The sequence below is a fragment of the Hydra viridissima genome, unplaced genomic scaffold (genome assembly GCF_058129835.1).
Source record: "Hydra viridissima isolate aposymbiotic clone 2 unplaced genomic scaffold, HvirCarnegie_v1 scaffold_149, whole genome shotgun sequence".
NCBI lineage: Eukaryota > Metazoa > Cnidaria > Hydrozoa > Anthoathecata > Hydridae > Hydra > Hydra viridissima.
Genome location: NW_028324405.1, coordinates 3465 through 21463, shown reverse-complemented (window position 1 = coordinate 21463; position 17999 = coordinate 3465). Strand labels below are relative to the sequence as shown.

Sequence of the window (17999 nt, the reverse complement as noted above, 5' to 3'; positions counted from 1 at the left end):
TTTGAAAAAACATTCAAAAACTACCTTTAAACATGATTTAAATTTAATAGATGAAAACTACGCTAACATTTCTTTTGAAAAAACATTCAAAAACTACCTTTAAACATGATTTAAATTTAAAAAAGGAAAACTACGCTAACATTTCTTTGAAAAAATATTCAAAAAGTACCTTAATCGAAAGAGATAGCACACGAAATTAAAAAGTTGCATTTAGTCATCCGTTTCTTCTTCATCAAAGTAGCGAGGCGTTTATGCACTTTTTATTCTCTAAGTTATCTCTACTTACGCAAATGGCTTTTGTTTATTTCGATGTAAAACTTTTCAAAAGAGTATTTTGTTAAAGATTATGCTGCAGGGGCTGTGTAAGAAAACTCTGGTGACCTTTCTTTAAGAAAAAGCAACTAAAGTAGATGTGCGCCTAAGAAAATCCAAATTGCGATTCACTAAATTAAAAGACATATACAACAAACTTTAAAAGTGAAACTATTTTTACAAGCGTATTTGGTAAAGATGAAATGTTCTTATGACATTTTAACGTTACGAAAGGGATTTTCTTCTATTTTCAAATATTTATTACAATTTAAAGTGTTAAATAATGTTACAGAAACGACCTAAAACGCCTGTTGTATTAATTTAAACGAACAAAATAGATAAAAAAAAGAAAAACTATCATTAAAAAAAAAAAGTCCAAAGAATAGAAGTTGAGGAAAAATAAAAATAAGAACTTCTAACAAAGAGCTCTTCTTTTTATTTTTCAGATTTAGATGCTTAATTCCTTGAATGAAAAGTTGAACTGATGACTCACTACTAAGGTTGTTCCTAGCCTTTCCGTTCTCAAACTAGGCCATTCTGAGAGGCTGTTTGATTAAGTACCGTTGATAGTAGTATCGCACGTAAGAGACTTCTAAAACTCTGATTATTATTAATTCCTGGAATGAAGAGATGACTTCATACTCACTAACGAGGTTGTTCTTAGCCATCCGTTCTTAAACTAAGCAAAACAGTCAAGTTGTTTGATTAAGTATCACAGTTTGCTGATTTGCACATGCACCATTGCCGAAACTGTGATGCTTCGTTCCTGATTGGATTGAAGAAGCTCATCACCATGCATTTTACAAGCTGTCCGTTGTTATGTTTTGCAATTCAGTGGTTCTGTTTTGCAATTCATTTTCTGTTTGTTTAAGTATCATCGATGGTGGTGTCGTGCATGCAAACTTTCCGAAACTCTGATGCTTGTTTTTCTTGAATGGAGAGATGAGCTTATACTTTAGGTGACTTTTAAAACTGCAGTAATTAGTGCCTCGAATGGAAAAACGAACTCATTCATTACAGACCAAGGTTCTTCCTGGCCATCCGTTAACATATTAGGCAACAGTACAGCGAAGCTGTTTGTTTTACAAGCTTTTGTCGTTTCGAGAAATCACTACATTAAGCATTCGATGGTGATACACGACTGATGGCCAGGTTCTGATTTTCGAATGAAAAGAAGAGTCGCATCCGACCACCGGTCGGCTTTCGACGCAAAACAGCTGTACACACTCGTCCAACGATCCAGTGACTAACTGTTGCAACGAGAAAGTTAGCTTTATTTGTCGTGCAGATTGTCCGCTTTGACGTAAAATGCTAGAAATTTGCTGAACGCTCGGTTTGCGCCGCCCAAGAGTCATTATCTTCTGCGTTGCCAGCGTCTGTCGGCTAAATACAACTGTAGACTCCGCGCAAGCTTTTTCACCGCAAAAAGTTGTACAGAGCCACACCGAAGGCTAAAATCGACTTTAAGGTCGAAGGTTAAAATCGACCCTAGAGGTTTGAAAACGACGTCACAGAAATTTTACGACGTCGTCGAAGAAAATTACGGCGGCCAGATGCAACTCTTAGTACTAACTCTACTAATCTTAGTACATTAAGCGTTTAGGTCGTCAGACCAGGCCGATGCGTTCCGTTACAAACCACAGGGTTGTTACCGTAACAAACCTCCGTGAGTACCTCCATCTCGAGTGGCTTTTGAAGAAACGTTCGTTTTAAACTCAAAGGGATGGTTGTTAAAGCTCACAAACGCCTGGTTAACGATTTCTAACGGCAGACACCGTGTTTACAATGGATACAAGCCGATTAACTGAGCCCAAAGCGCAAGATCTATCAGAAAACTCCTCTAGGTCGATGCAACGAGACGACTAGACACGTGCGTCTCAAGGCATTTACAATTGAAGGACGCCCCTCGTGGGCCCTTTAACCTTAACACTAAACTCCTGCTTGATATCCTCGTCCCCAGGTTTCCAAACCGTAACCCCAACCCCCTCTAATCCTAACCCCCTTACCCTCTAACTCTCCCCCTCAAAAAAACAAAAAACATAAAAAAGCAAACAAAACAAAGAAAACTACTCCCTCCTCACTTTTAGCTCTAGGATGCAACACCTTTTTGCCGCCCTCCGCTAGAAGGGAGTAGGGAGTAACGAAAGCTTTGACATCAAAGTAGCGTTTCGTATGAGATTTGTTTGCCAAAATTTGAGCGTTTTTAAAAAAGCCAAGACTTCGTCAGAGGGGTTTCTTCTTTTTCTCAAAAAGCTCAAAGCAAAGAAATTCAAAAACAAAATACAAAAACGGGAAGTTTTAGTTTCTGCACCACAAGCCAAGCACTAGTTCAAACTGGAGATAATAAAAGGAAATCGAATGATCTCACTTCTCAAACCACTGAGCTGCCATTGGTCGGCAGTCTCTTGTTTGGAGACCATTGAGCTGCCATTGGTTGGCTGTTTAATCGTTGCGATTGGTCGGCAGTTTTATCGTTGGAGACCATTGAGAGATATAAAGGAATTTTTTTTTTTGAGCACAACATTAAACGTTAAATCGTTAGATGTTGTTATAAAGGCACCATTAGAATGCGATGTCCTCAAATATTTTCCTCGATATTTTAATAAGTAAACAAAAACAAAACTAAGTCTTGCAACTGGCGAAAACTTTCAATAAGCAAACAAAGCAACAACTTTCCTTTCGAGTTTTTTACATTTTAAACAAAAGACAAACAAAGAAAAAAAAAAAAACAAACAAAAAACAAAAACAAAAACAAAAAAACAAAACAAAAACAAAACAGAAAAGGGAGAATGAGTGAGTCGACTGATTTCGCTCAACTGTCTTAAACGAGAAGTCATAAACGTTTGCTTGTGCCAGCAAGTTGCAAATTAAGTTGTAAATGAACTGCACCGCAAAAGCTTAAACCACAGTTTATTAAGCATATTAAGCCTTTGCTGACATGTTAAGACATTTTAAGCCTTTGCTATTATCATGAGGCTTTTGCTCCACGAGCCAAAAAAGTACGCTAGAGTTGACAAACTGCATCGCGGTCGAAAAGTGTAATTACGCCAACACTTTTATCCGTTTTAAGCATTTCGTTTTCGCACGAACAACAATTAAAGCAGCTCCGTTGAGCTTAACGACGTTCGTATTTTTTTCGAAGCCAAAACTTCGGCTATAAGTAGAATGAAGAGGCACTTCGAAAAACAACAAAGCTGTTCGCAGTCGATAGCAACGAGCGACAACATCTCTGCGAGTCTGGCATCAAGGTAAACAGTTTTTTTTTACATTTTCATTTGTAAGTGCCACTTTTGTGTACATTATGTATTCAAAAATTTCTTGCTGACGCTAGATTTTCGTTTTCAATGAACAACAGTTGCAACCTCTAGTCGTTTGCTAAAACAGCTTGCTAGGACAACCAAATCAATCATATGTTGTGAAAATTTCTTTTTGTTCAACTGACTAAGGAAGATCGAGCGAACGCTTTTTTTTTTATAACTTGTTTGTATCATATTGCTATTAAGAAAACAGCGTTGTGTATACTAAACGTGACATAATTGGCAATTATCCGTAACTAAAAATAAGATAGAAATTACAAACTTGATACCATATTTTAATTACTCTAACAAAACTAGACGTCATCGCGTGAGAAAATAAATGTTCATAACACATAACCTATTTTTTTGTTTTTTTTTTTCTTCTCTTTTTTCCTTTTAATCTCTTTTCTTTCGTCCAAAAAGCGTTTTGATTTTTGCCTCGCCACAAGCGATGAAATCGATAAAAAAAACCTGCTCGGACATTCTCAATTCTCAACAACAAAAGCAATCAAAGTTCTAGCTCTCGAGCACGTGCGCCGACAGGTTGATGAACCGTTCAAATATGCTCGATCGCTAGAATTTAAAGAAAGAAACAAGCCAGAAACAAACCAAAATAAAAAAAACAAAAACAAAAATGGACATCTTTAGAACGCTTAAATTTTATAAAATATTTCCTCTGCGTTTTTAACCAGCTAAACTGTCGTAAAGTTTTTCGGTGCAGTTCATTTAAAAACTTAGTTTTCAACTTTTAAACGTTTTAGACTTCTCGTTTAAGGCAGTCGAAAGAAATGAGTCGACTCACTCTCTCTCTCCCTATTCGGTTTTGTTTTTGTTTATTTGTTTTTGTTTTTTCTTCGTTTGCCTTCGTTTGCCTTGTTTGCTTTTGGAAAAGTTGTCGCCATGCGAGACTTAGTTTTTTTTTTTTTTTGCTCAAATTGAGCACAAGTGAGTTTCTAGTCTTGAAAGTGTGCAAAGTGTGGGCCAATCTGGTGGCTGGAGTGATGACACGTGAATGCTGGAAATTCCAGACTTTGAGCGGATTCAGCGTACATAGAAAGAAAAATGTAGCATTCACGTGGGTCTCTCCTAAGCGTGCCATTGGTCGGTCTGCTGTCCTTAAGTACCCCCCTCCCCCCCCTCAACGTCACGTTTGCTCAACTTTCTCGGTCTTTGCGCCCAGAGAAAGCTTGAGGAAGGATAAAAAATGGCGAGGTTTCGGTACTGCGTTTTCTGTTTTTCTTATTTGTTTTTGTTTGTTTGCTTGTTTGTTTGTTTGTTTGTTTGTTAATTTTTTTAATTTTTTTTTTTTTGTTTGTTTGTTTCGTTCGTTTGTTTGTTTGTTTGTTTCGTTTGCTTCGTTTGTTTTGTGATGTTTTGTTTTCCCTTCTTGATGGCACAAAACAGAAGCAAACAAGACTTTCGGTTATATTCGGTTATATTCGGTTCAATAAAAGTTTGTTGGTTTCTGCACAACAACAACAACAACCACAACAACAAAAGTCCCTCTGTCCCTCAAAAGCAGTTTCTCCTCTGTCCTAAAGAAGAGCCTCTTTGTAATCGATCTTGTCTGAATGCAGCTCTCCTTTTGCCTACAGGTTTTTATTCCAACCCTTTTGTTGTTGTTAGTGCCATGTTGTTGTATTGTTATACTCTGTAAAAGCAGTTGTTGCTGTTGTACTTGTTTGTTGTTTCTAAAGACACTGTTGTTGCTGCTGTTAGCGCTGTTAGTAATCACCCACTTGGCTTGTATTTTTGTTTCTTGTTTTTTGTTTTTTGTTTTATTTATAAACACTCTCTGAGTAAGTGATGCTGTTGCTGTTGTTGTTGTTACAGTTGCAATGAGTGTTTGTTAATGTTCCCCCACTTGGCTTGTACTTTTGTTTTCTGTTTTGTTTTGTTTTTTTTTGTTTTGTTTTTTTTTTCTCAACACTCTCTGAGTAAGTGATGCTGTTGCTGTAGTCGTTGTTATAGTTGCAATGAGTGTTTGTTAATGTTCACCAACTTGGCTTGTTTATAATCTATTTTATTTTATCAACACTCTCTGAGTCAGTGATGGTGTTGCTGTTGCTGTTGTCGTTATTATGCTTGCAATGGGAGTTGTTACTGTTCACCCACTTTGCTTGTTTTGTTTTTATTTCTTTATTTTATCAACACCCTTTGAGCCAGTGATGCTGTTGCTGTTGTTGTTGTTATAGTTGCAATGAGTGTTGTTAATGTTCACCCACTTTGCTTGTGTTTTTGTTTTTGTTTATCAACACCCTTTGTGTCAGTGATGCTGTTGCTGTTGTTCTTATTACAGTTGCAATGAGTGTTTGTTAATGTTCACCAACTTGGCTTGTTTATAATCTATTTTGTTTTATCAACACTCTCTGAGTCAGTGATGCTGATGCTGTTGTTGTTATTGTGCTTGCAATAAGTGTTGCTAATGTTCACCCACTTTGCTTGTTTTGTTTGTGCTTTTGTTTTTGTTTATCAACACCCTTTGAGTCACTGATGCTGTTGCTGTTGGTGTTATTATAGTTGCAATGAGTGTTAATGTTCACCCACTTTGCTTGCTTTGTTTGTTTGTTGCTTTTTTTTTTTATCAACACCCTGCGAGTTAGTGATGCTGTTGCTGCTTTTGTCATTTTACTTGTATTTATAGTTGTTACTGTTCAGCCACTTTGCTTGTTTTTTAATCTGTTTTATTTTATCACCACTCTCTGAGTCAGTGATGATGTTGCTGATGCTGTTGTTGTTATTTTACTTGCAATGATAGCTGTTACTGTTCAGCCACTTTGCTTGTTTTGTTTGTTTGTTTGTTTGTTTTTTTTATCAATATCCTCTGAGTAAGTGATGCTGTTGCTGTTGTTGTTGTTATAGTTGCAATGAGTGTTTGTTAATGTTCCCCCCCTTGGCTTGTACTTCTGTTTTCTGTTTTGTTTTGTTTTTGTTTTTTTTGTTGTTTTTTTTCTCAACACTCTCTGAGTAAGTGATGCTGTTGCTGTAGTCGTTGTTATAGTTGCAATGAGTGTTTGTTAATGTTCACAAACTTGGCATGTTTATAATCTATTTTATTTTATCAACACTCTCTGAGTCAGTGATGCTGATGCTGTTGTTGTTATTATGCTTGCAATAAGTGTTGTTAATGTTCACCCACTCTGCTTGTTTTGTTTGTGCCTTTGTTTTTGTTTATCAACACCCTTTGAGTCACTGATGCTGTTGCTGTTGGTGTTATTATAGTTGCAATGAGTGTTAATGTTCACCCACTTTGCTTGCTTTATTTGTTTGTTGCTTTTTTTTTTATCAACACCCTGCGAGTTAGTGATGCTGTTGCTGCTTTTGTCATTTTACTTGTATTTATAGTTGTTACTGTTTAGCCACTTTGCTTGTTTTTTAATCTGTTTTATTTTATCACCACTCTCTGAGTCAGTGATGATGTTGCTGATGCTGTTGTTGTTATTTTACTTGCAATGATAGCTGTTACTGTTCAGCCACTTTGCTTGTTTTTTTTTTGTTTTTGTTTTGTTTGTTTGTTTGTTTGTTTTTTTATATATCCTCTGAGTTAGTGATGCTGTTGTTGTTATTATGCTTTCAATGAGAGCTGTTACTGTTCACCCACTTTGTTTGTTTATAATCTGTTTTATTTTATCAACACTCTCTGAGTCAGTGATGCTGATGCTGATGCTGTTGTTGTTATTATGCTTGCAGTGAGAGTTGTTACTGTTCACCCACTTTGCTTGCTTATTGTCTATTTTATTTTGTCAACACTCTCTGAGTCAGTGATGCTGATGCTGATGCTGTTGTTGTTATTATGCTTGCAATGAGAGTTGTTACTGTTCACCCAATTTGCTTGTTTTGTTTTTTTATTTGTTTTTTTGTTTGTTTTTGTTTTGCTTGTTTTTTTTTATCAATACCCTCTGAGTCAGTGATGCTGTTGCTGTTGTTGTTGTTGTTGTTATAGTTGCAATGAGTGTTTGTTAATGTTCCCCCACTTGGCTTGTACTTTTGTTTTCTTTTTTGTTATGTCAACACTCTCTGAGTCAGTGATGCTGATGCTGTTGTTATTATGCTTGCAATGAGAGTTGTTACTGTTGTAGTTATGTCTGTCATTTGTCCTTGTTAGCAAGTTCTATTTGCCCTCTCTTGCCTTTTTTCAACACAGTTTCTTTCTTTGAGTCATATGGTTGCGAGATCCTCTCAAACTCCATCTCTTTATTTATTTGTTTCTTTTTTTTTTTTTTTTTTCTCATTCTCCTTCTCATAATAGCAATCACTGCTGCCACCATGCATGTAATGCTAGTTGCTCTCATTCTTTTTCATTTGCTAGTGGAAACTTTGTTTCTTCTTGTTGCTCTCTTTTCTTTCTTTTTTCTCTTTTGCAGAGGATTCAGAAAAAACACAGCTCTTCCCTGCAGTTGTAAACATTCCAGGATTCCAGGATGCAGGCAGAAGAAAAACACTCTCACTAACTGTCTTCTTTTTTTTAGCATAAACCGTTGCAAACAAACACCTGAACATGTCTTCTTCACAAGAAAACAACACTGTTGTTGCCCCTTCTCCGAACTCTAAAGCGAAAAAAAAGAAAAGAAGGCAGTCACAAGAACAGAGAGACTTAAAGCTCAAAAACAAAGTCAGGGCCGCATTAGTTGCAGCGTGTGGCTCCGTAAACAGGGTTGTACCTTTCTATGGTACCAAGAAGAGGTACGCTGTTAGCTGTCCGATGCCTTTGTGCAAACATTCCTCCACAAGCATTAAAAGACACTTGACTAAAAAAGATCATTCTTGGACTTTGGATGAAGCTTCCATCTTTTACTCTGCAATGGTCAGGAAGTTTCAGCATGCTCGTCTCGAACGCAAGTCCGGCTGTCCAAAACCTTACCCCTGTTTGCAATGTTGGAAGTATTACGACCGACTGGACATACACTTGAAAGAGACTCATTTCTACGATTCCAAGACGATCAAACAAAAGATTGCAGAGGCAAAGCGATACGACAACGACAAGCTCTATGTCCCTCAATTTATTCGACCTGCCTTCTTTGGTATTAAGCCAGTAGCTGAACAAGCGTCTGCATCAGGCTCTGCATCCTCTGCTCCTGGGCCTTCCTCCTCTTTTTCTTCTCCGGTTCTTTCCTCTGATCCTCTTTTAAGCTTGCCCTCATCAGTTGCTGGTTCGTCCGAGGCTCCTTCTGCAAACCACTGCACCTCTGTAGAAAACAAAGAGCTGAACACCGAATCCGTCCTAGACTCTGATTTTAATTCCTTAAAGCACTTGGTTTCCAACTCCTCCGTCTTGACAGAAGATAAGAGACTCTTGTTTCAGCTGGACAAAGATGCTTTTCACTTTTATTACCAGTCAGCAGATGAGCTCTTCAGAGATTTTGAAAAGTGGCTTGTGGTAGCCAACAACAACACTTTGTCACAAGCAAAGATCTACAAAAATGCAGTTGTTGAAATATTGACATGTTGTGACAGCACGCTGACGCTGCACCCGAACGCTCTCACCAATTCCAACGTTTTGGAGGATAGATACTTTTCCATGCACTTTAAAAACATTCAGCTCAATTCCAAGCTGAGTGAACTTGACCAAACAAAAGCCATGTCTTGTCACACGTTGTACAACCGCCTTGTCTACCTTTGTCTCCTGTTTCGTTTCAGTGAAGCCAGGAATGTCTATTTCGGACTTTCTCATGAGGCCATCCGACGTTTGCGCTGCAAGGTGGAGGAGTTACAAAAAGTGCTGAGGCCCTTTCGTTCTTTGAGGAGGAGCCTTGTGAAAAGCAAAAAATGCATCAACATCATCAATGTCAGTTTGCTGAACGAATATGGCAAGTCTGCATACGTAAGACAGTTAGTGGAATCGATTAGAAAGCCGTCTCTTACACCGACTAGAGACAATGCTGTGTCTCTACGAAACCATCTTCTGCTCTCTGTCACTGTAATTAACAGTTTAAGAAAATCTAACATTGCTCTTTTAAACATTAGAGACTACATGGCTGCTGAGAAGAGTGAGTGTGGATATTGCATTGTGCAAGAGCGCTACAAAACAGCATACAAGTACGGAGCCAAAAACATTCTAGTGCCGAACGACTTGAAAGTGTTGATCGATATTTATTTGCTGAGATACAGAGACCTTCTTGTCAACGACTCTCACTACATGGCTGCAGACACCAAGACTGTTTTGGAGTTGAGCGACTGCTACAGGCCCCTTTTTCCATCGATGAGACCCAACAAAGACGAATGTGTGACACTCGGTGCAACTAGAGTGCCTGTTTACCAGATGGGTTCCTCTGCTATCTCCTCTTGCCTGACGTCCTGCTTCAGAAAAAGCCAAGTAAACATTCCCATGAAGCGTCTTACTCCCACTTGCATTCGCGGTTCGATAGCCACTTACTTTGCCAACAACAGCAAAGAAGATCGCGAGCGGTTTGCTACACTCTACATGAAGCACAGCAGGAACACAATGGATAGCTTTTATGTGTCCCAGTGGAACGCTGCAGAGGAGTTGCGCTTTGCCCTGGGCATCGGACAGTCCTTCGGAGTCATAGAGTCTTTGACTGTTGAAAAGTCTGAGAGACCACCAAAGAAGGAGAAGGATGTGATGGACTGGCTCCAAACTAATGCAGAGGAGTACGGTTTTCATGAGGTTGAGGACATCTTTGAGGAAGATTTAGACTCCGGTTCTGACTCTGAAGAATGTGCTGCTACTTTCAGCTGTACCACAGTGGTTCCGTTTTCTCCAGCTGTAGAAAACAATGTTCCTTTAGAGGATAGCAACGACCATGCCGTAGATTTCTTGTGTGAACCTACCTCAACTCCTGTTTCGTCTGTTCCATCTGAACAAACAATCGCTGGTCCAGTTCTTGAACTATCCCCTGCTCTTGCACAACTAGTTCCTAACGAACAAGCTGTTTGTATGGATGTAGATCAGACTCTAGCTGTTCCTGTTGGCACAGCTTGTTCTCCTCTTGCATTAACATTATTTCCTGATGAACCGGATTTTATTGAACACCATGCAAAACTTTCTCCAGTTTACTTTAATGAGCAAGTGGTTGCCAAACCTGTTTCTGCTTCTCCTTCTCAGCAAGTCGCTTTCTGTCCTTCAAAAGAGGTCTTTTCTGTTCCTCTGACTCCTAGCCTTGTTGCTTTTCAGCAAACATTGGCCAAACCCAGTTTGTTTCTTTCATCTGATCCAGTTTCAGCTGTTCCTGTCCAACAGGCTGGTACTGTTCTTGCAAAGCAGCTCTCACCTTATGCTGTTCAATCTGTTGGTAGCCTATTTAGCCAAAGTCTTGCCTCTACATCCAGAGGTAAATTCTTTTTGATTTTTGATTTTTGATTTTTATGCAAATCTCAACACGCTTTCAAAAAATGAAAATGCCCAAATCAACTCCTTGCCCTATTGTTATTGTTAGAGCTGTAAAAAAAACAAAACAAAACAAAAAAACAACACAGAAGTGTGTATGTATTTGTTGCAGGACTAATTCTGTGATTGCTTAAATGTTTATACAAGTGAATGATACTAAAACTGATTATGTTTTAGAAGTAAAAGATCCAAGAAGAAAAAAAATCAAGTTGGAAATGCCATCTTTCACTCAAGAACTCATCGGTAATGTAAAACCTAATTTATACAAAGATATATAAACACAAACCTCTTCTTGCACAATTTCAGATGGTTAACTGTTAACAAAAACTAGCCATCATTGCTAAGTGCACTTTTAGAAAGTTGTGTCTACCCGATTTCTAATGATGAAGTTAGAAACATCACCGTTAGAAATCATGCACAGCTTGTTATCATCTCTAACACTTAGAAACTGTTGATGGTTTTTATGAATTAGAAAAATGAACATGGTTTTATTTTATTTCAGGATCAACTCAGCCAAGAACAAAGGAAAACAAAGCAGAAGTTAGCCAATGCCATTTAGGTAATCTTTCAAAAACCAGTTATTGCTATCAGTGCAAACAATAAGGTCAACAAAAAAAAAATAAATAAAAAAACAGAATAAATCTTGTCTTACTTCAGAACCAAATGAATATTTGATTTAATCACTTTGTGTTATGACTTGAGTTTGTAAAATTTTAGATGAAATAGTTGAAGAGCTGAATGCTTGCCCTGGCCACAACGAATGGTTCAACACCAGAAGTTTTCCACGATGTGCAGCTTTGGTGTTGGCATACATCTTGCAAGACGTGTTTACAGATGTAAGCTCAAGTTGCTCGTACAAAGATTACCTTGGCATCTTGGCAAATCATAGCAGTGACAAGCTCATTCATGTCTTGCAAAAGTACTCCTACCAAAGCCATATTAAAGACAAAATTAAAAACATGAAGCTAAAAATTCAAAAAGAGGGTAGTTTAGAAAAGTTTGTTCAATATGGCAATATCGTGAAACCATTTATGTAGTTTAGATAAGTTTGTTCAGTTTGGCAATAAAGATGGGCCTTTTGTGTAGTTTGTTTTATCTATGCTTTTGCAAATATTTTTATCTGTTTCGCTAAAGACATAATAAACAAGAAGTTCTGTTAAACTGTTCTCACATTTCTTATTTAAAGATAGTTCAAACTTTTTTTTATCTTTAAAAAAAAAAAAAAGAAGTCGTTTTGTTATTCTGTGAAAACTTTTAATAGAGTTGCATTTAGAATTACTTCTGATGTTTTTAAGAGTTTGTTAAAAAGCAAAATAATATTTCCTGTGATGTTAAACTGCATAAGTGAAATTTAAAAAAGGAAAACTGCTCCAACCATTTTTCGGAAAAAGAAATCAAAAAGTTCCTTATTTTAAAAGATCTAGACATCCATTTCTTCTTCAGCAAAATAGCGAGGCTTTTTTATGAACTCTTACTCTCTATTTTTTCATATCTTTACACAAAGGATTTTGTTTAGATCAATGTAAACATACATAGAAGTATATTATGTTTTTTTTTTTTTTTTTGTTTTTATGCAGTCTAACTTTTGTTTCACTTCTATTTTATTTTACGTTTATCTTGTATTTTATCATGCCTTATTGGTTTTTGCGTTTTGTGATGTCAAGCTGCGTAAGCTAAACTTAAAAGGGGAAAACTACGCTAACTTTTCTTTGAAAAAATATTCAAGAAGTACCTTAAACGAAAGAGAAAGCACACGAATCTTGCCATCCAATTCTTCTTCTGCAAAGTAGCGAGGCTTTTTATGTACTTTTGCTCTCTAATTTATCTCTATTTACGCAAAGGGTTTTATTTCAATGTAAACACGTATAAAAGAATACTTTGTTAAAAATAATGTTAAAGGAGTTGCGTAAAAAAAAACGTCTGAATAAAGTTTCTTTACAAAAAAAACAACTAAGAAACAAGCGCGCCTAAGAAAAACCAGATCGCGATTCACTAAGTCAAAAAACGAAAGAAACAAAGTTTAAAAGGTCTTTCTAGACAACAAATTCTATTTTTGGCAATGCAGTTTTTGTATTTATGCAACCTAACTTTTGTTTGACTTCTATTTTATTTTACGTTTACCTTGTATTTTATCTTGCCTTTTTGTGTTTTGTGATGTCAAGCTACATAATCTAAACTTAAAAGAAGGAAACTAGGCTAACTTTTCTAGTAGAATATTATGTTGTTGGTTTTGTATGCAGCCTAACTTTAGTTTCATCTATATTTTATTTTGCGTTTATCTTATATTTTATCTTGTCTTTTTGAGTTTTGTATTTTGTGATGTCAAGCTACATAATTTAAACTTAAAAGAAGAAAACTAGGCTAACTTTTCTTTGAAAAATTGTTCAAAAACTACCTTACACCGATAGAGATAGCTCACGAATTTAAAAAGTTGCATCTATTCATCTTCTTCTTCAGCAAAGTAAAGCTTTTTATGCACTTTTACTCTCTAACTTACCTATATTTGCGTAAAGGATTTTATTTAATTCAATTTAAACATAACTAGTAGAATATTATGTTGTTGGTTTTGTATGCAGCCTAACTTTAGTTTCATCTATATTTTATTTTGCGTTTATCTTATATTTTATCTTGTCTTTTTGAGTTTTATATTTTGTGATGTCAAGCTACATAAGCTAAACTTTAAAGAGGAAATTTACGCTAACCTGTCTTTGAAAAACTATTCAAAAACTACCTTTAACAAAGTAGCGAGGCTTTTTATGCGCTTTTACTCTCTAACATACCTATTTTTGCGCAAAGGATTTTATTTAATTCAATTTAAACATGCCTAGTAGATTATTATGTTGTTGGTTTTTTATGCAGCCTAACTTTAGCTACATCTATTTTTCATTTTACGTTTGTCTTATATTTTATTTTATCTTTTTGTGTTCTGTGATGTCAAGCTACATAAGCTAATGTTAAAAGAGGAAAGCTGCGCTAACCTTTCTTTGAAAAACTATTCGAAATCTATTTTTGAGATAATCTAGATTTAAAAGAGGAACACTACGCTAATTTTGCTTTGAAAAAACTCTCGAAAACTAACTTATTCGATAGAGATAGCACACAAATTTAAAAAATTGTATCTACTCATCCACTTCTTCTACAGCAAAGTACTGAGGCTTTTTATGCACTTTTATTCTCTAACATACCTATATTTGCGCAAAGGATTTTATTTAACTCAATGTAAACATACATAGAAGAGTATTGTTACCCGTTTGTTTTATGCAGCCTAACTTTAGTTTCATCTATACATTATATTGCGTTTACCTTATATTTTATCTTGCCTTTGTTAGTTTTGTGTTTTGTTATGTCAAGCTTCATAATCTAATCTTAAAAGGGGAAAACTGCGCTAACTTTTCTTTGAAAAAGTACTCAAAAAGGACCTAAATCGATATAGATAGCTCACAATTTTAAAAAGTTGCATATAGTCATCTTCTTCTTCAGCAAAGTATCGAGGCTTTTTATGGATTTTTACTCTAACTTTCCTATATTTGCGCAAAGGACATTATTTAATTCAACTTAAACATGCCTAGTAGATTATTATGTTGTTGGTTTTTTATGCAGTCTAAACTTTGTTACATCTATATTTTACGATTAACTTATATTTTATCTTGCCTTTTTGAGCTTTGTGTTCTGTGATGTCAAGCTACATAGTCTAAACATAAAAGAGGAAAACTACGCTAAACTTGCTTTGAAAAACTATTCAAAAACTACCTTTAACAAAGTAGCGAGGCTTTTCATGCACTTTTACTCTCTAACATACCTACATTTGCGCAAAGGATTTTATTTAATTCAATTTAAACATGCCTAGTAGATTATTATGTTGTTGGTTTTTTATGCAGCCTAACTTTAGTTTCATCTATATTATGTTTTAGGTTTATCATATATTTTATCTTTTCTTTTTGAGTTTTGAGTTTTGTGATGCCAAGCAACTTAAGCTAAACTTAAAAGTGGAATGCTACGCTAACCTTTCTTTGAAAATCTATTCATAAACTACCCTAGACAAAAGCTAGATTTAAAAGAGGAAAACTACACTATTTTTACTTTGAAAAAACTTTCGAAAACTACCTTAATCGATAGAGATAGCACACGATTTTAAAAAATTGCATATAGTCATCCACTACTTCTGCAGCAAAGTAGCGAGGCTCTTTATGCACTTTTTCTCACTAGTTTGCTTATATTTACGCAAAGGAATTCATTTAATTCAATCCAAACATATATAGAAGATTATTATGTTACGATTTTTTTTTTCTTTTATGCAGCCTAACATTTATTTCACCTACATTTTATTTTACGATTAACTTTTATATTACCTTTCCTTTTAGTGTTTTGTGTTTTGTGATGTCAAGCTACATAAGCCAAACTTTAAAGAGGAAAACTACGCTAAGCTTTCTTTGAAAAACTATTCAAAAACTACCTTAAACAAAGTAGCGAGGCTTTTTATGCACTTTTACTCTCTAACATACCTACATTTGTGCATAGGGTTTTATTAGATTCTAGTAGGTTATTACGTTGTTGTTTTTTTATGCAGTCTAACTTTAGCTTCATCTATATTTTATTTTACGTTTATCTTATATTTTATTTTGTCTTTTTGAATTTTGTGTTTTGTGATGTCAAGCTACATAAGCTAAACTTAAAAGAGGAAAGCTACGCTAACCTTTCTTTGAAAAGCTGTTCAAAAACTACCTTAGACATAATCTAGATTTAAAAGAGAAAGACTACGCTATTTTTGCTTTGAAAAATCTTTCGAAAACTACCTTAATCGATAGAGATAGCACAGGATTTTAAAAAGTTGTATCTAGTCATCCACTTCTTTCACAGCAAAGTAGCGAGGCTTTCTATGCGCTTTTACTCTCTAACATACCTATTTTTGCGCAAAGGATTTTATTTAATTCAATTTAAACATGCCTAGTAGATTATTATGTTGTTGGTTTTTTATGCTGCCTAACTTTAGCTACATCTATTTTTCATTTTACGTTTGTCTTATATTTTATTTTATCTTTTTGTGTTCTGTGATGTCAAGCTACATAAGCTAATGTTAAAAGAGGAAAGCTGCGCTAACCTTTCTTTGAAAAACTATTCGAAATCTATTTTTGAGATAATCTAGATTTAAAAGAGGAACACTACGCTAATTTTGCTTTGAAAAAACTCTCGAAAACTACCTTATTCAATAGAGATAGCACACAAATTTAAAAAATTGTATCTACTCATCCACTTCTTCTTTTTATGGATTTTTACTCTCTTATTTACCCAAATTTGCGCAAAGGACTTTACTTAATTCAACTTAAACATGTCTAGTAGATTATTAAGTTGTTTGTTTTTTATGCAGCCTAACTTTAGTTTCATTTATATTTTATTTTACGTTTATCTGATACTTTATCTTGTCTTTTTGTGTGTTGTTTTGTCAAGCTACATAAGCTAAACTTAAAAGTGGAAAAGTACGCTAACCTTTCTTTGAAAATCTATTCAAAAACTGCCTTAGACATAAGCTAGATTTAAAAGAGGAAGACTACGCTATTTATGCTTTTAAAAAACTTTCGAAAAATACCTTAATCCATTGAGGTAGTGCACGAATTTACAAAGTTGTATCTAGTCATCCACTTCTTCTATAGCAAAGTAGCGAGGCTTTTTATGCACTTTTGCGTTCTAATTTATCTCTGTTTACGCATATGGTTTTTGTTTATTTCTATGTAATGATATACAAAAGAGTATTTTGTTAAAGATTATGCTGCAGGAGCTGCGTAAAAAAACTCTGGCGACCTTTCCTTAAGAAAAAAGCAACTGAAAGACATGTGCGCCTTAGAAAATTCAAATCGCGATTCACCAAATTAAAAGACGAAAAGAACGACCTTTAAAAGCTCTCACTAGACATTTGTGTTTATGATAGGCAATGCAGTTTTTGATTTTATGCAGCCTAACATTTGTTTCATCTATATCTTATTTTACGTTTATCTTATACTTTATCTTGCCTTTTTGAGTTTAGTATTTTGTGATGTCATGCTAAATAAACTATACTTTGCTAATTTTTATTTGAAAAAATATTCAAAAACTACCTGAATTATAAGCTAGATCTAAAGGAGGAAAACTACGCTAACTTTTCTTTAAAAAAAATATTTAAAAACTACCTTAAACATAAGCTATATCCAAAAGAGGAAAACTATGCTAACTTTTCTTTAAAAAAATATTTAAAAACTACCTTAAACATAAGCTAGATCTAAAAGAGGAAAACTACGCTAACTTTTCTTTGAAAAAATACTCAAAAACTACCTTAAACATAAGCTAGATCTAAAAGAGGAAAACTACGCTAACTTTTCTTTGAAAAAATACTCAAAAACTACCTTAAACATAAGCTAGATCTAAAAGAGGAAAACTACGCTAACAATTCTTTGAAAAAATATTCAAAACTACCTTTAAACATGATTTAGATTTAATAGATGAAAACTACGCTAACATTTCTTTGAAAAAACATTCAAAAACTACCTTTAAACATGATTTAAATTTAATAGATGAAAACTACGCTAACATTTCTTTGAAAAAACATTCAAAAACTACCTTTAAACATGATTTAAATTTAAAAAAGGAAAACTACGCTAACATTTCTTTGAAAAAATATTCAAAAAGTACCTTAATCGAAAGAGATAGCACACGAAATTAAAAAGTTGCATTTAGTCATCCGTTTCTTCTTATCAAAGTTTTCAAAAGAGTATTTTGTTAAAGATTATGCTGCAGGGGCTGTTGTAAGAAAACTCTGGTGACCTTTCTTTAAGAAAAAGCAACTAAAGTAGATGTGCGCCTAAGAAAATCCAAATTGCGATTCACTAAAATAAAAGACATATACAACAAACTTTAAAAGTGAAACTATTTTACAAGCGTATTTGGTAAAGATGAAATGTTCTTATGACATTTTAACGTTACGAAAGGGATTTTCTTCTGTTCAAATATTTATTACAATTTAAAGTGTTAAATAATGTTACAGAAACGACCTAAAACGCCTGTTGTATTATTTAAAC

At 34.8% G+C, this 17999-nt stretch overlaps 1 protein-coding gene across 1 annotated transcript; it reads left to right on the top strand.

The window, feature by feature from the left end:
* The first annotated feature begins 4786 nt into the window (after positions 1-4786).
* LOC149875830 (uncharacterized) lies at positions 4787-12036 on the top strand. Its single transcript, XM_090076146.1, has 5 exons — positions 4787-4826; positions 8078-10897; positions 11131-11196; positions 11456-11512; positions 11671-12036. The coding sequence occupies exons 2-5, from the start codon at positions 8107-8109 to the stop codon at positions 11988-11990; spliced, it is 3234 nt and encodes a 1077-aa protein (XP_089932272.1). The 5' UTR covers positions 4787-4826; positions 8078-8106; the 3' UTR covers positions 11991-12036.
* Positions 12037-17999: the final 5963 nt, after the last annotated feature.

Coding starts and splice junctions, on each gene's coding strand:
- LOC149875830 (XM_090076146.1), top strand. CDS start 8,107: ATGTCTTCTTCACAAGAAAACAACACTGTTGTTGCCCCTTCTCCGAAC. Junction 10,898..11,130: donor TCTTGCCTCTACATCCAGAG/GTAAATTCTTTT, acceptor ATTATGTTTTAG/AAGTAAAAGATCCAAGAAGA. Junction 11,197..11,455: donor TTTCACTCAAGAACTCATCG/GTAATGTAAAAC, acceptor ATTTTATTTCAG/GATCAACTCAGCCAAGAACA.